At 51.9% G+C, this 24,359-nt stretch overlaps 1 protein-coding gene across 1 annotated transcript in view; it reads left to right on the plus strand.

Moving 5' to 3' along the window:
- Positions 1-12,003, plus strand: part of SH3BGRL (SH3 domain binding glutamate rich protein like) — a 47,987-nt gene extending 35,984 nt beyond the window's left edge. Inside the window, exon 4 of the mRNA XM_073598050.1 lies at positions 7,980-12,003. Coding sequence (XP_073454151.1) covers positions 7,980-8,012 — 33 coding nt within the window. The 3' untranslated portion in view covers positions 8,013-12,003. The remainder of the gene's footprint in view (positions 1-7,979) is intronic.
- The last annotated feature ends 12,356 nt before the right edge of the window (positions 12,004-24,359 follow it).

Consider the following 24,359-nt stretch of genomic DNA (forward strand, 5'->3'; position numbering starts at 1 on the left):
AATCAATGAAAACCCGTTTAACAAATTTTTCCGAAGATTTATAAATTCAAAAATCCGAAAACCCGAGGATTTGAAAATCTGAAATGACTGATAATAATAAAAATAATCTATAATTTAATAGTTAGTAATGGTTAAGTTATTATTAGTTATTCTTTCAAATTTTCGGATTTTCTTTCTTATTTTCAAATTCACGAATTACGATCATAACGAATGACCCAAAACTAAAACAAAAACGAATGAATTTTTCGTCAGAGCACATGTCTGGTGCAGACCACGCCCTCTGTCTATGCCAGGAAGGGGGTTGTCCTCCTGTAACCATGGAGATCGGATGGTTTATGGGTTGCCTATCCCGGTACTGAGGAGCTGATTATCTGCAACCAAACTGCAAGATTTCTAGAAAAGACATCAGTGCCCTCCATAGTGTGAGATAGGAGCTCCTCCCAATACGAAGGCTCCGCCCACAAACTGAGCTTCCAGCGGCGTGCACTTCCTATCCGCGCCGCGCTCCTTCATCTCTGTTATTGAGCTGCACGGCCGTCCCTGAAGAAGAGGACTTTGACCCAAGAAACGTGTCGGATAATTCCGTCCTATGGAAGATAATGTGTGTGATATGTCACTGGGAGATTGTAAACCTGGGGGGAGGGGAGGATATAAACCTTCTATATATAGATATGAAATCTGAGATGTTCTGTGTTTAGGTGTCAGCGATTCCTTTTTTGCATGTCATGGATTTATTTCTCCATTACCTGGATGGACGGTTTTATATGCACCTTAAATGTTCTACTTTATATGTTGCTGGAATATTTAGGCTCAGTTCACACTTGTGCATGCGATGGAGCGCGTCCGGTGCGTCATTGTGCAGGCGATGGAGCGCGTCCGGTGCGTCATTGTGCAGGCGATGGAGTGCGTCCGGTGCGTCATTGTGCAGGCGATGGAGTGCGTCCGGTGCGTCATTGTGCAGGCGATGGAGCGCGTCCGGTGCGTCATTGTGCAGGCGATGGAGCGCGTCCGGTGCGTCATTGTGCATGCGATGGAGCGCGTCCGGTGCGTCATTGTGCATGCGATGGAGCGCGTCCGGTGCGTCATTGTGCAGGCGATGGAGTGCGTCCGGTGCGTCATTGTGCAGGCGATGGAGTGCGTCCGGTGCGTCATTGTGCAGGCGATGGAGCGCGTCCGGTGCGTCATTGTGCAGGCGATGGAGCGCGTCCGGTGCGTCATTGTGCATGCGATGGAGCGCGTCCGGTGCGTCATTGTGCATGCGATGGAGCGCGTCCGGTGCGTCATTGTGCAGGCGATGGAGCGCGTCCGGTGCGTCATTGTGCATGCGATGGAGCACGTCCAGTGCGTCATTGTGCAGGTGATGGAGAGCATGCGCGTGTCCCGGTACGTCTTTGTGCATGCGATGGAGAGCATGCGTGTCCCGGTGTGTCTTTGTGCATGCGATGGAGAGCATGCGTGTCCCGGTGTGTCTTTGTGCATGCGATGGTGCGCATGCGCGTATCTTGGTACGTCTTTGTGCATGCGATGGAGAGCATGCGTGTCCCGGTGTGTCTTTGTGCATGCGATGGTGCGCATGCGCGTATCCTGGTGCGTCTTTGTGCATGCGATGGAGAGCATGCGTGTCCCGGTGCGTCTTTGTGCATGCGATGGTGCGCATGCGCGTATCCTGGTGCGTCTTTGTGCATGCGATGGAGAGCATGCGTGTCCCGGTGTGTCTTTGTGCATGCGATGGTGCGCATGCGCGTATCCTGGTACGTCTTTGCGCATGTGATGGTGCGCATGCGCGTGTCCCGGTGCGTCAGATGTAGGGCCGCCCCTTTCATTTCAGTGAGTTTCTGAACACACAAGCAATGCGGGGGAAAGTCCCCTCCCCCTCCCTTTTCTAAAACACATAAAATGTAAGATGTGGGAGGAGCCATTAAGAATTAAAGGGTAAAATCTCAAATAAATCTAATCTAATAATCTCTCATATACAATTACAACACAAGAAGTCCCATTCATGTAAATGTTATTAAAAATGACCTTTTCCTTTCTAATCTCTCACTTTTCTGTAAAATGCAATATGGCCACCTGGAGGCGCTCTCTACATAGATGGTATACAGACCCCCCCCTCCCCAGAAATGTCACTTCCTCCTGTGATTGGCTCCCTGATTGTGCCAGTAGTCTACAAGTCAGATTTTGGGCATCCCCTGCAGCAAAAATGTCATCCTTTGGTGAGATACTCCCAAAGCATGGGGGTCCAACCCACAGCCGAGAGAGTTTAGCGTGTGGCCCAGGCGGTCCGTCTAGATGGGTGCCGGGGGTGCAGACAATCCCAACCCATCCACATCTGTAGGGATGCTGTGCAAAAACATAGCAGCCTACATTGATGGGCCAGGCAATTGGGGGGGGGGGGGGGGTTAGTGGCAGAAGCTGGGAATGTCCGGGTGCCAGTTAAGTAAATGCTGCAAGGCTGGATTTAGGGGGTTGCTGCCCCCTCCCCCCCCCCTCACTAGGGGTTGCCACCATTTTTTCTTTAAGCCAAACCCGAACACTTTAGCATCCTGAGACACCATTGGGTGCCCCAATGAGGGTAGTGATGAGGTGCGCATGGCGCGCCACAGCGAATAGTGGGTGTGGTCAAATTGCCCTTGCTGACATCATCCCCTGCCCCCCAGTGATGCCGAATCTGCCCCCCCCCAGACAGCCAACCGCAGCTCCCAGATGGCAACAGATTGGTAAATGACTATCTGGGGGAGCCACAGCCCAGTCTGAACAACGTGTCTGGATTTCAGTTCCCCCTAAAACCCGGACACAAGTTTCAAAACCCGGACTGTCCGGGTGAATTCCGGACAGGTGCAAACCCTACCCACCCCTCCCCCACACACACATCACATACATGGGCTACATTCACAGTGAAGATTGGGGGCGGTTCAAGTTGTAGCGGCAGTCCCTCCTCTCATTGGTCGATATAATGACCGTTCATCGGCAGACGCACCTACTCACAGCTCTCTACACAGCCAGCCATTCCCTGCGGTGACCCGGACGCACCCGGACGCACTGCGCCAGCCGCAATCGTTGTGTACAGAGCTGTGAGTAGGTGCGTCTGCCGGTGAACAGGCTCAGCCAATGAGAGCCATGGGGGGAGGGGGGGGGCTGCTCATCCGCTATCCTCATTGTTGGTGTGTTTTATGTGCAGACAGAAGACAAGTCCTCTTCTTCCAAAAGTTTGGACATCCCTCTTCTAAAGTGAAATCAGGTCTAGAGGGATGCAGATCCTGCCACTTTCCTCATTAGAGCCCTGCAGCTGCAGCAGCTGATTGATGATAAAGTCCCTCCCATTCACAGTCACGGTGCACACGGACCCAGAGAAACACACAAAAGGGAGGAATCTGCTATAAAGTGTGTTACACCCCCTGCAATGTAAAGAGATCACCCGGGGGGGGGGGGGGGGAGTATTCTCAGTAAAAGTGGAGTTACTCTTTAATGTCCCCGCCATAGGTGTGCACCCCAAAGCTCAAACACCTATACGTGTATATATATATACTGATGGTGTCAGTAGGGCAGTGGACGGTGTCACTAGTTTTTATTTGTATTATTTTATTTTTTACAATTACATTTTTTTTATTATTATTTTTGGCTTTGGTGAAATATCAGAGGTCTAAATAGGGGGAATCTGCACCACACTGGGTTTTTAGGGTGTGCCCAGGCCTGTGGTCACCGCAGTGCGGGTCGGGAAAGGGTGTGAATTTGTGACCCGCACCGGTGTGATCCCGGCCGTGACGCCACTTTGTTCTCCTCCATAGAATATGAAGAATTGTGGGGGGGGGATGGGAGGTCCGGACTTTCTGTAGATCCAGAGGGAGGTGTGAGCTCCGCCCAGTCTTGGGGGTCTCTTTAAATGCCCCCTTCATTTACCACCCCCTGTGCCCCCAGCATGGCACCCCCCCGGTCATGTGATCAGCTTGTAGGAAGGTCGGAGAATGGCAGCGCCCGGCTCAGGGTAATAAGTAACCCAATGAAAGCCTCCATTGTATGACTTCCAATAAACCTGGCAGGTGAGAGACGGGCGTGTGCGATCACAAATCCCGATAACTGCCCCGGGGCAGATCTGGGCGTTCCCCACAGGCCAGTCCTCAGAGTGCCAAGATGGCAGAATATCAGAACGCTCGCCCCCCCCCCCCCCCCCATCATACCCAGGCGCCCAGGTGAGGGTCACACCTTTGTATGTCCGATCACCTGAGAAATCACAAGACGCAGAGAAACGCACCGCCATAGAGCAGACATGCAGCACTGACATTGTTAATGCCCCCCTCCCCTCCCCCACATCTTTAAATATGCGCACTTTCCTGCACCGCGTGGGGGGCGCAGCGCGTGTTTGGAAAGGATTCGGGGGCTTCTGTTCCACATTTGAATTAAAAGGCGGCTCTGGGGGTCTATGGTCAGGAAAACGCACAAAATCAAGCGATTTCCCGACACGCAGAGAAACGCACTGCATTGTAGCGGACGCACGCCGGTGCCATTCAAGCGCTTCTAAAGGCTCAAAAAGATCTTCAGTGTGCAGCAGATCCCCCAAATATTTATCTGAACCCCAATGTGATCCAGCGATGTGCCCCAGAGCCTCAGCTGTCCCGGGTCTCTTCCTCCTCATTGGCTCCTCCTCCTGCTGTCACTCACAGCCAGTGAGCCAATGAGGAGAGGGCGGGGCACAGCAACAGCTCTGTGCGTGAATGGACATGCAGTGGTTCAGGAGCGAGCCTGCCTGGGTGCCCCCACTGCAAGCTGCTTGCTATGGGGGGCACTTGGCAGGCAGGAGGAGTCAGGAGCGCCGGCGGGGGACCCAAGAAGAGGAGGAGTCAGGATCGCCAACTGGGGACCCAAGAAGAGGAGGAGCCAGGAGCGCCGGCGGTTGACCCGAGAAGAGGAGGAGCCAAGAGTGTCGATGGGGGCCCAGAGAAGAGGAGGAGCCAGGAGCGCCGGCAGGGGACTCGAGAAGAGGAGGAGCCAGGAGTGCCGGCGGGGGACTCGAGAAGAGGAGGAGCCAGGAGTGCCGGCGGGGGACTCGAGAAGAGGAGGAGCCAGGAGCGCCGGCAGGGGACTCGAGAAGAGGAGGAGCCAGGAGCGCCGGCAGGGGACTCGAGAAGAGGAGGAGCCAGGAGCGCCGGCGGGGGACCTGAGAAGAGGATGAACCAGGAGCGCCGGCAGGGGACCCGAGAAGAGGAGGAGCCAGGAGCGCCGGCAGGGGACCCGAGAAGAGGAGGAGCCAGGAGCGCTGGCGGGGGACCTGAAAAGAGGAGGAGTCAGGAGCTCCGGCAGGGGACCCGAGAAGAGGAGGAGCCAGGAGCGCTGGCGGGGGACCTGAAAAGAGGAGGAACCAGGGGCCCTGGCGGGGGACCCAAGAAGAGGAGGAGTCAGGATCGCCAGCTGGGGACCCGAGAAGAGGAGGAGCTAGGAGCGCTTGCGGGAGACCCGAGAAGAGGAGGAGCCAGGAGTGTCGACGGGGGCCCAGAGAAGAGGAGGAGCCAGGAGCGCCGGCAGGGGACCCGAGAAGATGGGGAGCCAGGAGCGCCGGCAGGAGACCCGAGAAGAGGAGGAGCCAGGAGTGCCGGCAGGGGACTCGAGAAGAGGAGGAGCCAGGAGCGCCGGCTGGGGACCTGAGAAGAGGAGGAGCCAGGAGCGCCGGCAGGGGACCCAAGAAGAGGAGGAGCCAGGAGTGCCGGCGGGGGACCTGAGAAGAGGAGGAGCCAAGAGCGCCGGCGGGGGACCTGAGAAGAGGAGGAGCCAGGAGCGCCGGCGGGGGACCTGAAAAGAGGAGGAGTCAGGAGCTCCGGCAGGGGACCCGAGAAGATGGGGAGCCAGGAACGCCGGCAGGGGACCCGAGAAGATGGGGAGCCAGGAGCGCCGGCAGGGGACCCGAGGAGAGGAGGAGCCAGGAGCGCCGGCGGGGGACCTGAGAAGAGGAGGAGCCAGGAGCACCGGCAGGGGACCTGAGAAGAGGGGGAGCCAGGAGTGCCGGCAGGGGACTCGAGAAGAGGAGGAGCCAGGAGCGCTGGCGGGGGACCTGAAAAGAGGAGGAGTCAGGAGCTCCGGCAGAGGACCCGAGAAGAGGAGGAGCCAGGAGCGCTGGCGGGGGACCTGAAAAGAGGAGGAGCCAGGGGCCCTGGCGGGGGACCCAAGAAGAGGAGGAGCCAGGGGCCCTGGCGGGGGACCCGAGAAGAGGAGGAGTCAGGGGCACCGGTGGGAGGGCCCGAGAAGAGGAGGAGTCAGGGGCACCGGAGGGGGACCCGAGAAGAGGAGGAGTTAATGGCGCCTCCACATATCTGCACATGTCTTTGTGCGCACTAAAAAGCACACGTTGCTGCAGCATTATGCGATTCAGTGCGGCGTATTTTTGGGGAAAGTTCTTGGATCGTCTGGAGGGAACCTTTAAATCCACTAATGAGGTCAGGTGTGAACACCTCGGCTGCAGTGCTGAGTAATGACCAGCAGATGGCAATAGTTCAGAATCGTGATTTGAGTGCAGGGAATGGCGCTGCCAACCGCAAGAAAAAGAAACCTGATTGCACCCAACCTGATCTAGAGATAAAGGCTCCGCCCTCCACATGGTGTTTACAGATGTGGGGGAGGGGAGGGGGGCATTAACAATGTCAGTGCTGCATGTCTGCTCTATGGCGGTGCGTTTCTCTGCATCTTGTGATTTCTCAGGTGATCAGACATACAAAGGTGTGACCCTCACCTGGGCGCCCGGGTATGATGGGGGGGGGGGGGGGCGAGTGTTCTGATATTCTGCGATCTTGGCACTCTGAGGACTGGCCTGTGGGGAACGCCCAGATCTGCCCCGGGGCAGTTATCGGGATTTGTGATCGCACACGCCCGTCTCTCACCTGCCAGGTTTATTGGAAGTCATACAATGGAGGCTTTCATTGGGTTACTTATTACCCCGAGCCGGGCGCTGCCATTCTCCGACCTTCCTACAAGCTGATCACATGACCGGGGGGTGCCAGGCTGGGGGCACAGGGGGTGGTAAATGAAGGGAGCATTTTAAAGAGACTGAGGCTGGGCGCAGCTCACACCTCCCTCTGTATCCACAGAAAAGTCAAAATCGCAGCGAATAGAACGGCGCCCTACTTCTGATGCGTCCAGTGCTCCAACGTTGGAGCGATTTGTCGCATCGTTGTGAACCAATCCCCCCCCCCCAATTCTACACCCTGAACCCCCTCCTTGGAGTCGGAGCAAAAATGACGGCCGTAGCCAGCCGAGTCCAGATTGCAGGCGGGTAGGCGGAGCCAATGATGGCGGTAACGGGCTGGTGATCTGTAGAAGTGCAGTTCAAACAATCCGAGGCGTGACGAGTCGGACAAAACTCGATTCAGGACAGACAGACAATCCTGAGGGTCAGCCAGAGGCTTTAAATCCACTAATGAGGTCAGGTGTGCACAACAGAGCCGCAGTGCTGAGTAATGACCAGCAGATGGCAATAGTGCCCACAGTGCATGGATTACTGCCGCTGCCAATGGTGAGAAAAATAAACCCAACTATGCCTCCGCCCTGAGATATATATAAATATGTATTAGATTGTAAGCTCTAATGGTCAGGGCTCTCTGATTCCTATTGTAATTGTATTGTCTGCCCTCAAGTTGTAAAGCACTGCATAAATTGGCACCATATAAATACCATATTATAATAATAATAATATTATATAAATCCTGTATAATATTATTATACAGGATTCATATATTTATTATTACAGGATTTATTACGATACAGGATTTATATATTATTATTGATTTATAAATTATTATACGGGATTTATAAATAATTAAACAGGATTTATTTATTATTATTATTATTATTATAAATCCTGCATTATAATAATAAATCCTGAATAATAATTTCATGATTTATCTGGTTGGATCTCTTTTTTTATTCGTGCTCCTCCCAGAAATAAATTAATGGCCCCGCCTCTTTCTGATTACGTTTTTCTCTCTCTCCTCTTGCAGGAAGCCGAAGCTCTGGCGAACCAAGAAGCGTGAATTCCCCCCCCCCCCCAACACCATTCCCCCCCCAACCCCCGACAAGAACCTTCAATGCTTTCCAAAACCTCCCGAATAAAACCCAAACCGCTCCGCACCTAAACGCCTAACATGTAGCCAGGTGCCCCGCCCCCTGCGCGATGCGTCCTGGCCGCCGCTGAATTCCTCTTGTTGTAGAAGACATGTCTGTGCCAAATGTTCTGGAAGCTCGCTGTGATCGGACCCTCATGGGCGGTTCTGATGGACTAATGGGGGGTGTCCTGTCATTTCTGGGCTGCGGATTGCGCTGAAACCGACTGGAAGCTGGTTGTCGTGTCCATCAAATCCCACCGACATTGTGCGTGATGAGGAAAATCTCACCACCAATAGAAATCAACCGCTGACCGTTCATGGAGGAAACGTTCCCATCGAGGAGGAGATCGATACATTGCCAATGACCAGGACCTGATTGATCAGATACATATTGATACATCATCAATGACCTGGATCTGATTGGATACATTCCAGCACATTGTCAATGATCTGACCGATCAGAAAAATTCTGGTTCATTGTCAATGACCTGGATCTGATCGATCGGATACATTCCTGTATGTTGTAAATGACCAGAATCTGATTGATCGGATACATTCCAGTACATGGTCAATGATCTGATTGATCGGATACATTGGGGTTTGTTGTCAATGATCCGATTGATGGGATACATACCGCTACATTATTGATGACCTGAACCCGATCGATCGGATTCATTGACAAGAGCAGGAAACAAAATATTTTAATTTCCTAATTGTTTTTTTTTAATCGGTTGTATTTGTTTTCCATCCTATTCATTGATCCGGGTGACTTCATCTAGAAAAAGGATCCATAAGTCGGGTCCTGTAGGCAATGTGGGGGGGGGGCTCTGGACATCACCATGGAAGTTGGGGAGTAAGGGGAGAGGTCCCCCCCCTTGATCTTTGATTTCAGTTGGAGTTTTATTTGGGGGGGTGTCAGATAAGTAGAATTTGAATCTTGGTGGCCCCCGTCAGGTTCCTCCATGAAAAGGGCCCCGCTGGTCTTCAGAGGAGCGAATGAAGATTGATGAGTCCTTGATGATGGAGGAGATTTCCAGAATTGTTCGATGTGATCTCCACCAACGGGCGCCCATTGATTGGGTGTTCTCCATGTCGGTGATTTTTGTGGGGTGCAGCCCCCCTCTGGTCCAACCCCCCCCCCATCTATATGTGCCTTGCAGATCACGAATCACCCCGAGGGGACAAGGATCACATCCCTGAGGACCCGGATCCTCATAGAAAAGAATGATTTGAGAAATCCTGGCCCTCAGGGGCTGGAGCTGTGATCCTCGGGGGCGGGGACAAACTCATCCTGCAGATTGAGGGAGGGCTGAAAACTTCAGTGCCACTTTTTTTTTTTTTTTTTTTTTGCACAAATCAATTTTTACGGTTAGAAGGTTTCTTGGATGAAATGAAAAGAGTAAAGTGTTTACAATGAAGTGTCCTCCTCACACCCCGCCTGTAGAGGGCGCCGCCCATGAGGGTGACGGGTGCTCTTCTCCTCCATGTGAGGGGTGTTTAGGATTAGAACACGAGGGAGCTCTGGACTTATCTGATCCATTTAATAATACAATTCAGATAAATTATTCATCCAAATAACACAAAGATGGCGGCGTCCCCACGCTCACAGTTGGTGCTGCAGGGAAGGGGCGGGCAGAATGGCGGGGACACACACGGGGGGGGAGGAGATCTCTTCTCTGTGATCTCTATCGGGGACATCTGACCTTTGCTATGACCCCCCTCCCCATGGGGTTCCTCAGTGGTTGTGATTGGTTCAGAAGATATGTGGAGGGTGGGGTCTGGTTACATTTCATACATTGGGGGCGGGGCAGACTCCTGCGCTCGCCTCACATTGGACACTTTATTTTTATTACAATGACTCTTTAATTGCCAAACATTCCAAATATTACATTGATATGAATTGATCTTCGCTGGGGGAGGGGTCTTATTTTCTGGGTATGGGTTGGAGGGTATGGTCACGTGACATGTGGGAGGGGTCTTATTTTCTGGGTATGGGTTGGTGGGTATGGTCACGTGACATGTGGGAGGGGTCTTATTTTCTGGGTATGGGTTGGAGGGTATGGTCACGTGACATGTGGGAGGGGTCTTATTTTCTGGGTATGGGTTGGCGGGTATGGTCACGTGACATGTGGGAGGGGTCTTATTTTCTGGGTATGGGTTGGAGGGTATGGTCCTGTGACATGTGGGAGGGGTCTTATTTTCTGGGAATATGGTAATTGAAGGAGGGGTTGGGAAGGTAAACTCCCTTTTTTTTTTTTTTCGGATGGAGGGGGGAGGGGTGGATATTTTTGATGTGCTTTTACCTCTATATACAATGCTGCCCCGCACACGTATCTCCAAAATGTTTTGCAAGGTCTGCCGGTACGATACGATATAACATGCCGGAGGTGTGAATTATTTCTTCCTGTCACCCCATTGGGGGGATTTATTCCTGTCCCTAGGACCCCATTGGGGGGGATTTTTGCTGTCCCTGGGACCCCAATGAGGGGGATTTATTCCTGTCCCTTGGACCCCATAGGGGGGATTTATTCCTGTCCCTTGGACCCCATAGGGGGGATTTATTCCTGTCCCTTGGACCCCATTGGGGGGGATTTTTGCTGTCCCTGGGACCCCATTGGGGGGATTTACTCCTGTCCCTGGGACCCCATTGGGGGGATTTATTCCTGTCCCTGGGACCCCATTGGGGGGGATTTATTCCTGTCCCTAGGACCCCATTGGGGGGGATTTATTCCTGTCCCTGGGACCCCATAGGGGGGATTTATTCCTGTCCCTTGGACCCCATTGGGGGGGATTTTTGCTGTCCCTGGGACCCCATTGGGTGGATTTACTCCTGTCCCTGGGACCCCATTGGGGGGATTTATTCCTGTCCCTGGGACCCCATTGGGGGGGATTTATTCCTGTCCCTAGGACCCCATTGGGGGGGATTTATTCCTGTCCCTAGGACCCCATTGGGGGGGATTTATTCCTGTCCCTAGGACCCCATTGGGGGGGATTTATTCCTGTCCCTGGGACCCCATAGGGGGGATATGGGTGGTGGAATATCTTCCCCTCTGATAGTCTTAATGTAAAGAATCAGAATAGCGGGAGATTCAGGAATTCACTGCAGAAAAAATAACTGTAACATCAGCGCCCCCTCCAGGCACATGAAGGTCCCGACCAATAGAAACTGTTTTTATATTTTTTATGCTCACAGATTGAAGAGTTCAGTTCTATTTATTGTAAATAGCAATACGCTTTCATATCGATCACTGTCCTATGATATTGATTACTGTCCTATGATATTGATCACTGTCCTCTGATTACTGTCCTATGATATTGATCACTGTCCTCTGATTACTGTCTTATAATATTGATCACTGTCCTCTGATTACTGTCCTATGATATTGATCACTGTCCTCTGATTACTGTCCTATGATATTGATCACTGTCCTATAATGATTACTGTCCTATGATATTGATCACTGTCCTATGATATTGATCACTGTCCTCTGATACTGATCACTGTCCTCTGATTACTGTTCTATGATATTGATCACTGTCCTCTGATACTGATCACTGTCCTCTGATTACTGTTCTATGATATTGATCACTGTCCTCTGATCACTGTCCTATTATATTGATCACTGTCCTATGATATTGATTACTGTCCTATGATATTGATGACCGCCTCCGCTGAGTGTCAATAATTCTCTATAATGTACGGGGTGGATTCATAAGGAACTCTTACCATGCAATGTCTGTGTTACCCTCCGCAGCCAATCAGAATCCAGCTGTTGCGGGGGTGACTGCGCACCTTCTATTCCTTTCCTTCTGCTTTTACGAATCTGTTATCTGTGTCACTAATCATCAAGAATTGTTACAGAGATCCTCTGATGGATACAAAGTGTAACCCACCAATAAAATGGCGTCAGATAACGAACCGTCTCCAATCTGTGTTCTCATTGTGGGAGGGGCAGAGACACAAACTACTGCAGGAGATCTCCTCATTGTGGGAGGGGCAGAGACACAAACTACTGCAGGGAAATCTCCCAATTGTGGGAGGGGCAGAGACACAAACTACTGGGGGAAATCTCCCTATTGTGGGAGGGGCAGAGACACATTACTGGGGGAAATCTCCTCATTGTGGGAGGGGCAGAGACACAAACTACTGGGGGAAATCTCCCTATTGTGGGAGGGGCAGAGACACATTACTGAGGGAAATCTCCTCATTGTGGGAGGGGCAGAGACACAAACTACTGGGGGAAATCTCCCTATTGTGGGAGGGGCAGAGACACATTACTGGGGGAAATCTCCTCATTGTGGGAGGGGCAGAGACACAAACTAGTGAAGGAAATCTCCCCATTGTGGGAGGGGCAGAGACACAAACTACTGCGGGAAATCTCCCCATTGTGGGAGGGGCAGAGACACAAACTACTGCGGGAAATCTCCCCATTGTGGGAGGGGCAGAGACTCATTACTGGGGAAAAATCTCCTCATTGTGGGAGGGGCAGAGACACAAACCACTGCAGGAAATCTCCTGATTGTGGGAGGGGCAGAGACACAAACTACTGCAGGAAATCTCCCCATTGTGGGAGGGGCAGAGACACAAACTACTGCAGGAGATCTCCCCATTGTGGGAGGGGCAGAGACACAAACTACTGCAGGAAATCTCCCCATTGTGGGAGGGGCAGAGACACATTACTGGGGGAATCTCTCCATTGTGGGAGGGGCAGAGACACAAACTACTGAGGGAAATCTCCTCATTGTGGGAGGGGCAGAGACACAAACTACTGCAGGAAATCTCACCATTGTGGGAGGGGCAGAGACACAAACTACTGCAGGAAATCTCCCCATTGTGGGAGGGGCAGAAACACAACTACTGCAGGAAATCTCCTGATTGTGGTAGGGGCAGAGACACAAACTACTGCAGGAGATCTCCCCATTGTGGGAGGGGCAGAGAAACATTAATGGGGGAAATCTCCGCATTGTGGGAGGGGCAGAGATACAAACTACTGCAGGAAATCTCCCCATTGTGGGAGGAGCAGAGACACAAACTACTGCAGGAAATCTCCCAATTGTGGGGGGGCAGAGACACAAACTACTGAGGGAAATCTCCTCATTGTGGGAGGGGCAGAGACACAAACTACTGAGGGAAATCTCCCCATTATGGGAGGGGCAGAGACACAAACTACTGCAGGGAAATCTCCCAATTGTGGGAGGGGCAGAGACACAAACTACTGAGGGAAATCTCCTCATTGTGGGAGGGGCAGAGACACAAACCACTGCAGGAAATCTCCTGATTGTGGGAGGGGCAGAGACACAAACTACTGCAGGAAATCTCCCCATTGTGGGAGGGGCAGAGACACAAACTACTGCAGGAGATCTCCCCATTGTGGGAGGGGCAGAGACACAAACTACTGCAGGAAATCTCCCCATTGTGGGAGGGGCAGAGACACATTACTGGGGGAATCTCTCCATTGTGGGAGGGGCAGAGACACAAACTACTGAGGGAAATCTCCTCATTGTGGGAGGGGCAGAGACACAAACTACTGCAGGAAATCTCACCATTGTGGGAGGGGCAGAGACACAAACTACTGCAGGAAATCTCCCCATTGTGGGAGGGGCAGAAACACAACTACTGCAGGAAATCTCCTGATTGTGGGAGGGGCAGAGACACAAACTACTGCAGGAGATCTCCCCATTGTGGGAGGGGCAGAGAAACATTAATGGGGGAAATCTCCTCATTGTGGGAGGGGCAGAGACACAAACTACTGAGGGAAATCTCCTCATTGTGGGAGGGGCAGAGACACAAACTACTGCAGGAAATCTCCCAATTGTGGGAGGGGCAGAGACACAAACTACTGAGGGAAATCTCCTCATTGTGGGAGGGGCAGAGACACAAACTACTGAGGGAAATCTCCCCATTATGGGAGGGGCAGAGACACAAACTACTGCAGGGAAATCTCCCAATTGTGGGAGGGGCAGAGACACAAACTACTGAGGGAAATCTCCTCATTGTGGGAGGGGCAGAGACACAAACTACTGGGGGAAATCTCCCTATTGTGGGAGGGGCAGAGACACAAACTACTGGGGGAAATCTCCCTATTGTGGGAGGGGCAGAGACACATTACTGGGGGAAATCTCCTCATTGTGGGAGGGGCAGAGACACAAACTACTGCGGGAAATCTCACCATTGTGGGAGGGGCAGAGACACAAACTACTGCAGGAAATCTCACCATTGTGGGAGGGGCAGAGACACAAACTACTGCGGGAAATCTCCCCATTGTGGGAGGGGCAGAAACACAACTACTGCAGGAAATCTCCTGATTGTGGGAGGGGCAGAGACACAAACTACTGCAGGAGATCTCCCCATTGTGGGAGGGGCAAACACACAAACTACTGAAGGAAATCAAACCATTGTGGGAGGGGCAGAGACACAAACTACTGCAGGAAATCTCCTAATTGTGGGAGGGGCAGAGACACAAACTATTGAGGGAAATCTCCCCATTGTGGGAGGGGCAGAGACACAAACTACTGCAGGAAATCTCCCCATTGTGGGAGGGGCAGAGACACATTACTAGGGGAAATCTCCTCATTGTGGGAGGGGCAGAGACACAAACTAATGCAGGAAATCTCCCCATTGTGGGAGGGGCAGAGACACAAACTACTGCAGGAAATCTCCCCATTGTGGGAGGGGCAGAGACACAAACTACTGCAGGAAATCTCCCCATTGTGGGAGGGGCAGAGAAACAAACTACTGCAGGAAATCTCACCATTGTGGGAGGGGCAGACACAAACTACTGAAGGAAATCTCCCCATTCTGGGAGGGGCATAGACACAAACTACTGCAGGAAATCTCCCAATTGTGGGAGGGGCAGAGACACAAACTACTGAGGGAAATCTCCCCATTGTGGGAGGGGCAGAGACACAAACTACTGAGGGAAATCAAACCATTGTGGGAGGGTCAGAGACAAAAACTACTGCAGGAGATCTCCCCATTATGGGAGGGGCAGAGACACATTACTGGGGGAAATCTCCTCATTGTGGGAGGGGCAGAGACACAAACTACTGCAGGAAATCTCCCCATTGTGGGAGGGGCAGAGACACAAACTACTGCAGGAAATCTCACCATTGTGGGAGGGGCAGACACAAACTACTGCAGGAAATCTCCCCATTGTGGGAGCGGCAGAGACACAACTACTGCAGGAAATCTCCCCATTGTGGGAGGGGCATAGACACATTACTGGGGGAAATCTCCCAATTGTGGGAGGGGCAGAGACACAAACTACTGCAGGAAATCTCCTCATTGTGGGAGGGGCAGAGACACAAACTACTGAGGGAAATCAAACCATTGTGGGAGGGGCAGAGACACAAACCACTGCAGGAAATCTCCCCATTGTGGGAGGGGCAGAGACACAAACCACTGCAGGAAATCTCCCCATTGTGGGAGGGGCAGAGACACATTACTGGGGGAAATCTCCTCATTGTGGGAGGGGCAGAGACACAAACTACTGCAGGAAATCTCCCTATTGTGGGAGGGGCAGAGACACAAACTACTGAGGGAAATCTCACCATTGTGGGAGGGGCAGAAACACAGACTACTGAGGGAAATCTCCTCATTGTAGGAGGGGCAGAGACACAAACTACTGAGGGAAATCTCCTCATTGTAGGAGGGGCAGAGACACAAACTACTGGGGGAAATCTCCCCATTGTGGGAGGGGCAGAGACACAATTTACTGCGGGAAATCTCCTCATTGTAGGAGGGCCAGAGACACAAACTACTGCAGGAAATCTGCTCATTGCGGGAGGAGCAGAGACACAAACTACTGATGGAAATCTCCTCATTGTGGGAGGAGCAGAGACACAAACTACTGCAGGAAATCTCCCCATTGTGGGAGGGGCAGAGACACAAACTCTTGATGGAAATCTCCTCATTGTGGGAGGGGCAGAGACACAAACTACTGCAGGAAATCTCCCCATTGTGGGAGGGGCAGAGACACAAACTACTGCAGGAGATCTCACCATTGTGGGAGGGGCAGAGACACAAACTACTGCAGGAAATCTCCCCATTGTGGGAGGGGCAGAGACATAAAATACTGCAGGAAATCTCCCCATTGTGGGAGGGGCAGAGACACCAACTACTGCAGGAAATCTCCCCATTGTGGGAGGGGCAGAGACACAAACTACTGCAGGAAATCTCATCATTGTGGGAGGGGCAGAGACACAAACTACTAAGGGAAATCTCCTCATTGTGGGAGGGGCAGAGACACAAACTACTGCAGGAAATCTCATCATTGTGGGAGGGGCAGAGACACAAATTACTGCAGGAAATCTCCTCATTGTGGGAGGGGCAGAGACACAAACTACTGAGGGAAATCTCCCCATTGTGGGAGGGGCAGAGACACAAACTACTGCAGGAAATTTCCCCATTGTGGGAGGGGCAGAGACACAAACTACTGCAGGAAAACTCCTCATTGTGGGAGGGGCAGAGACACAAACTACTGCAGGAAAACTCCCCATTGTGGGAGGGGCAGAGACACAAACCACTGCAGGAAATCTCCCCATTGTGGGAGGGGCAGAAACACATTACTGGGGGAAATCTCCTCATTGTGGGAGGGGCAGAGACACTAACTACTGCAGGAAATCTCCTCATTGTGGGAGGGGCAGAGACACAAACTACTGAGGGAAATCAAACCATTGTGGGAGGGCCAGAGACACAAACTACTGCAGGAGATCTCCCCATTATGGGAGGGGCAGAGACACATTACTGGGGGAAATCTCCTCATTGTGGGAGGGGCAGAGACACAAACTACTGCAGGAAATCTCCTCATTGTGGGAGGGGCAGAGACACAAACTACTGAGGGAAATCTCCTCATTGTGGGAGGGGCAGAGACACAAACTACTGCAGGAAATCTCCACATTGTGGAAGGGGCAGAGACACAAACTACTGAGGGAAATCTCACCATTGTGGGAGGGGCAGAAACACAAACTACTGAGGGAAATCTCCTCATTGTAGGAGGGGCAGAGACACAAACTACTGCAGGAAATCTCCCCATTGTGGGAGGGGCAGAGACACAAACTACTGCAGGAGATCTCACCATTGCGGGAGGGGCAGAAGCATAAAATACTGAAGGAAATCTCCCCATTGTGGGAGGGGCAGAGACACCAACTACTGCAGGAAATCTCCCCATTGTGGGAGGGGCAGAGACACAAACTACTGCAGGAAATCTCCCCGTTGTGGGAGGGGCAGAGACACAAACTACTGCAGGAAATCTCCCCATTGTGGGAGGGGCAGAAGCATAAAATACTGAAGGAAATCTCCCCATTGTGGGAGGGGCAGAGACACCAACTACTGCAGGAAATCTCCCCATTGTGGGAGGGGCAGAGACACAAACTACTGCAGGAAATCTCATCATTGTGGGAGGGGCAGAGACACAAACTACTGAGGGAAATCTCCTCATTGTGGGAGGGGCAGAGACACAAACTACTGCAGGAAATTTCCCCATTGTGGGAGGGGCAGAGACACAAACTACTGCAGGAAATCTCCCCATTGTGGGAGGGGCAGAGACACAAACCACTGCAGGAAATCTCCCCATTGTGGGAGGGGCAGAGACACATTTCTGGGGGAAATCTCCTCATTGTGGGAGGGGCAGAGACACAAACTACTGCAGGAAATCTCCTCATTGTGGGAGGGGCAGAGACACAAACTACTGAGGGAAATCAAACCATTGTGGGAGGGGCAGAGACACAAACTACTGCAGGAAATCTCCCCATTGTGGGAGGGGCAGAGACACAAACTACTGCAGGAAATCTCCCCATTGTGGGAGGGGCAGAGAAACAAACTACTGCAGGAAATCTCACCATTGTGGGAGGGGCAGACACAAACTACTGAAGGAAATCTCCCCATTCTGGGAGGGGCATAGACACAAACTACTGCAGGAAATCTCCCAATTGTGGGAGGGGCAGAGACACAAACTACTGAGGGAAATCTCCCCATTGTGGGAGGGGCAGAGACACAAACTACTGAGGGAAATCAAACCATTGTGGGAGGGTCAGAGACACAAACTACTGCAGGAGATCTCCCCATTATGGGAGGGGCAGAGACACATTACTGGGGGAAATCTCCTCATTGTGGGAGGGGCAGAGACACAAACTACTGCAGGAAATCTCACCATTGTGGGAGGGGCAGACACAAACTACTGCAGGAAATCTCCCCATTGTGGGAGCGGCAGAGACACAACTACTGCAGGAAATCTCCCCATTGTGGGAGGGGCATAGACACATTACTGGGGGAAATCTCCCAATTGTGGGAGGGGCAGAGACACAAACTACTGCAGGAAATCTCCTCATTGTGGGAGGGGCAGAGACACAAACTACTGAGGGAAATCAAACCATTGTGGGAGGGGCAGAGACACAAACTACTGCGGGAAATCTCACCATTGTGGGAGGGGCAGAGACACAAACTACTGCAGGAAATCTCACCATTGTGGGAGGGGCAGAGACACAAACTACTGCGGGAAATCTCCCCATTGTGGGAGGGGCAGAAACACAACTACTGCAGGAAATCTCCTGATTGTGGGAGGGGCAGAGACACAAACTACTGCAGGAGATCTCCCCATTGTGGGAGGGGCAAACACACAAACTACTGAAGGAAATCAAACCATTGTGGGAGGGGCAGAGACACAAACTACTGCAGGAAATCTCCTAATTGTGGGAGGGGCAGAGACACAAACTATTGAGGGAAATCTCCCCATTGTGGGAGGGGCAGAGACACAAACTACTGCAGGAAATCTCCCCATTGTGGGAGGGGCAGAGACACATTACTAGGGGAAATCTCCTCATTGTGGGAGGGGCAGAGACACAAACTAATGCAGGAAATCTCCCCATTGTGGGAGGGGCAGAGACACAAACTACTGCAGGAAATCTCCCCATTGTGGGAGGGGCAGAGACACAAACTACTGCAGGAAATCTCCCCATTGTGGGAGGGGCAGAGAAACAAACTACTGCAGGAAATCTCACCATTGTGGGAGGGGCAGACACAAACTACTGAAGGAAATCTCCCCATTCTGGGAGGGGCATAGACACAAACTACTGCAGGAAATCTCCCAATTGTGGGAGGGGCAGAGACACAAACTACTGAGGGAAATCTCCCCATTGTGGGAGGGGCAGAGACACAAACTACTGAGGGAAATCAAACCATTGTGGGAGGGTCAGAGACACAAACTACTGCAGGAGATCTCCCCATTATGGGAGGGGCAGAGACACATTACTGGGGGAAATCTCCTCATTGTGGGAGGGGCAGAGACACAAACTACTGCAGGAAATCTCCCCATTGTGGGAGGGGCAGAGACACAAACTACTGCAGGAAATCTCACCATTGTGGGAGGGGCAGACACAAACTACTGCAGGAAATCTCCCCATTGTGGGAGCGGCAGAGACACAACTACTGCAGGAAATCTCCCCATTGTGGGAGGGGCATAGACACATTACTGGGGGAAATCTCCCAATTGTGGGAGGGGCAGAGACACAAACTACTGCAGGAAATCTCCTCATTGTGGGAGGGGCAGAGACACAAACTACTGAGGGAAATCAAACCATTGTGGGAGGGGCAGAGACACAAACCACTGCAGGAAATCTCCCCATTGTGGGAGGGGCAGAGACACAAACCACTGCAGGAAATCTCCCCATTGTGGGAGGGGCAGAGACACATTACTGGGGGAAATCTCCTCATTGTGGGAGGGGCAGAGACACAAACTACTGCAGGAAATCTCCCTATTGTGGGAGGGGCAGAGACACAAACTACTGAGGGAAATCTCACCATTGTGGGAGGGGCAGAAACACAGACTACTGAGGGAAATCTCCTCATTGTAGGAGGGGCAGAGACACAAACTACTGAGGGAAATCTCCTCATTGTAGGAGGGGCAGAGACACAAACTACTGGGGGAAATCTCCCCATTGTGATAGGGGCAGAGACACAATTTACTGCGGGAAATCTCCTCATTGTAGGAGGGCCAGAGACACAAACTACTGCAGGAAATCTGCTCATTGCGGGAGGAGCAGAGACACAAACTACTGATGGAAATCTCCTCATTGTGGGAGGAGCAGAGACACAAACTACTGCAGGAAATCTCCCCATTGTGGGAGGGGCAGAGACACAAACTACTGCAGGAAATCTCACCATTGTGGGAGGGGCAGAGACACAAACTACTGCAGGAGATCTCACCATTGTGGGAGGGGCAGAGACACAAACTACTGCAGGAAATCTCCCCATTGTGGGAGGGGCAGAGACATAAAATACTGCAGGAAATCTCCCCATTGTGGGAGGGGCAGAGACACCAACTACTGCAGGAAATCTCCCCATTGTGGGAGGGGCAGAGACACAAACTACTGCAGGAAATCTCATCATTGTGGGAGGGGCAGAGACACAAACTACTAAGGGAAATCTCCTCATTGTGGGAGGGGCAGAGACACAAACTACTGCAGGAAATCTCATCATTGTGGGAGGGGCAGAGACACAAATTACTGCAGGAAATCTCCTCATTGTGGGAGGGGCAGAGACACAAACTACTGAGGGAAATCTCCCCATTGTGGGAGGGGCAGAGACACAAACTACTGCAGGAAATTTCCCCATTGTGGGAGGGGCAGAGACACAAACTACTACAGGAAAACTCCTCATTGTGGGAGGGGCAGAGACACAAACTACTGCAGGAAAACTCCCCATTGTGGGAGGGGCAGAGACACAAACCACTGCAGGAAATCTCCCCATTGTGGGAGGGGCAGAAACACATTACTGGGGGAAATCTCCTCATTGTGGGAGGGGCAGAGACACAAACTACTGCAGGAAATCTCCTCATTGTGGGAGGGGCAGAGACACAAACTACTGAGGGAAATCAAACCATTGTGGGAGGGCCAGAGACACAAACTACTGCAGGAGATCTCCCCATTATGGGAGGGGCAGAGACACATTACTGGGGGAAATCTCCTCATTGTGGGAGGGGCAGAGACACAAACTACTGCAGGAAATCTCCTCATTGTGGGAGGGGCAGAGACACAAACTACTGAGGGAAATCTCCTCATTGTGGGAGGGGCAGAGACACAAACTACTGCAGGAAATCTCCACATTGTGGAAGGGGCAGAGACACAAACTACTGAGGGAAATCTCACCATTGTGGGAGGGGCAGAAACACAAACTACTGAGGGAAATCTCCTCATTGTAGGAGGGGCAGAGACACAAACTACTGCAGGAAATCTCCCCATTGTGGGAGGGGCAGAGACACAAACTACTGCAGGTGATCTCACCATTGCGGGAGGGGCAGAAGCATAAAATACTGAAGGAAATCTCCCCATTGTGGGAGGGGCAGAGACACCAACTACTGCAGGAAATCTCCCCATTGTGGGAGGGGCAGAGACACAAACTACTGCAGGAAATCTCCCCGTTGTGGGAGGGGCAGAGACACAAACTACTGCAGGAAATCTCCCCATTGTGGGAGGGGCAGAAGCATAAAATACTGAAGGAAATCTCCCCATTGTGGGAGGGGCAGAGACACCAACTACTGCAGGAAATCTCCCCATTGTGGGAGGGGCAGAGACACAAACTACTGCAGGAAATCTCATCATTGTGGGAGGGGCAGAGACACAAACTACTGAGGGAAATCTCCTCATTGTGGGAGGGGCAGAGACACAAACTACTGCAGGAAATTTCCCCATTGTGGGAGGGGCAGAGACACAAACTACTGCAGGAAAACTCCTCATTGTGGGAGGGGCAGAAACACAACTACTGCAGGAAATCTCCCCATTGTGGGAGGGGCAGAGACACAAACTACTGCAGGAAATCTCATCATTGTGGGAGGGGCAGAGACACAAACTACTACAGGAAATCTCCCCATTGTGGGAGGGGCAGAGACACAAACTACTGCAGGAAATCTCCCCATTGTGGGAGGGGCAGAGACACAAACCACTGCAGGAAATCTCCCCATTGTGGGAGGGGCAGAGACACATTTCTGGGGGAAATCTCCTCATTGTGGGAGGGGCAGAGACACAAACTACTGCATGAAATCTCCTCATTGTGGGAGGGGCAGAGACACAAACTACTGAGGGAAATCAAACCATTGTGGGAGGGGCAGAGACACAAACTACTGCAGGAAATCTCCCCATTGTGGGAGGGGCAGAGACACATTACTGGGTGAAATCTCCTCATTGTGGGAGGGGCAGAGACACAAACTACTGCAGGAAATCTCCCTATTGTGGGAGGGGCAGAGACACAAACTACTGAGGGAAATCTCACCATTATGGGAGGGGCAGAAACACAAACTACTAAGGGAAATCTCCTCATTGTAGGAGGGGCAGAGACACAAACTACTGAGGGAAATCTCCTCATTGTGGGAGGGGCAGAGACACAAACTACTGCAGGAAATCTCCCCATTGTGGGAGGGGCAGAAACACAAACTACTGAGGGAAATCTCCTCATTGTAGGAGGGGCAGAAACACAAACTACTGAGGGAAATCTCCTCATTGTAGGAGGGGCAGAGACACAATTTACTGCGGGAAATCTCCTCATTGTAGGAGGGGCAGAGACACAAACTACTGCAGGAAATCTCCCCATTGTGGGAGGGGCAGAGACACAAACTACTGATTGAAATCTCCTCATTGTGGGAGGGGCAGAGACACAAACTACTGCAGGAAATCTGCTCATTGTGGGAGGAGCAGAGAAACAAACTACTGATGGAAATCTCCTCATTGTGGGAGGAGCAGAGACACAAACTACTGCAGGAAATCTCCCCATTGTGGGAGGGGCAGAGACACAAACTACTGATGGAAATCTCCTCATTGTGGGAGGGGCAGAGACACAAACTACTGCAGGAAATCTCCCCATTGTGGGAGGGGCAGAGACACCAACTACTGCAGGAAATCTCCCCATTGTGGGAGGGGCAGAGACACAAACTACTGCAGGAAATCTCCCCATTGTGGGAGGGGCAGAGACACAAACTACTGCAGGAGATCTCACCATTGTGGGAGGGGCAGAGACACAAACTACTGCAGGAAATCTCCCCATTGTGGGAGGGGCAGAGACACAAACCACTGCAGGAAATCTCCCCATTGTGGGAGGGGCAGAGACACCTCCCCATTGTGGGAGGGGCAGAGACACAAACTACTGCAGGAAATCTCATCATTGTGGGAGGGGCAGAGACACAAACTACTGCAGGAAATCTCATCATTGTGGGAGGGGCAGAGACACAAATTACTGCAGGAAATCTCCTCATTGTGGGAGGGGCAGAGACACAAACTACTGAGGGAAATCTCCCCATTGTGGGAGGGGCAGAGACACAAACTACTGCAGGAAATTTCCCCATTGTGGGAGGGGCAGAGACACAAACTACTGCAGGAAAACTCCTCATTGTGGGAGGGGCAGAAACACAACTACTGCAGGAAATCTCCCCATTGTGGGAGGGCCAGAGACACAAACCACTGCAGGAAAACTCCTCATTGTGGGAGGGGCAGAAACACAACTACTGCAGGAAATTTCCCCATTGTGGGAGGGGCAGAAACACAAACTACTGCAGGAGATCTCCCCATTGTGGGAGGGGCAGAAACACAACTACTGCAGGAAATCTCCCCATTGTGGGAGGTGCAGAGACACAAACTACTGCAGGAAATCTCCCCATTGTGGGAGGGGCAGAGACACATTACTTGGGAAAATCTCCTCATTGTGGGAGGGGCAGAGACACAAGCTACTGCAGGAAATCTCCTCATTGTGGGAGGGGCAGAGACACAAACTACTGCAGGAAATCTCCACATTGTGGGAGGGGCAGAGACACAAACTACTGCAGGAAATCTTCTCATTGTGGGAGGGGCAGAGACACAAACTACTGCAGGAAATCTCCCCATTGTGGGAGGGTCAGAGACACAAACTACTGCAGGAAATCTCATCATTGTGGGAGGGGCAGAGACACAAACCACTGCAGGAGATCTCCTCATTGTGGGAGGGGCAGAGACACAAACTACTGCAGGAGATCTCCTCATTGTGGGAGGGGCAGAGACACAAACTACTGCGGGAGATCTCCCCATTGTGGGAGGGGCAGAGACACAAACTACTGCAGGGAAATCTCCTCATTGTGGGAGGGGCAGAGACACAAACTACTGCGGGAAATCTCCCCATTGTGGGAGGGGCAGAGACACAAACTACTGTGGGAAATCTCCCCATTGTGGGAGGGGCAGAGACACAAACTACTGCAGGAAATTTCCCCATTGTGGGAGGGGCAGAGACACAAACTACTGCAGGAAAACTCCTCATTGTGG

Source organism: Aquarana catesbeiana, linkage group LG09, assembly GCF_042186555.1.
Source record: "Aquarana catesbeiana isolate 2022-GZ linkage group LG09, ASM4218655v1, whole genome shotgun sequence".
NCBI classification, from domain to species: domain Eukaryota; kingdom Metazoa; phylum Chordata; class Amphibia; order Anura; family Ranidae; genus Aquarana; species Aquarana catesbeiana.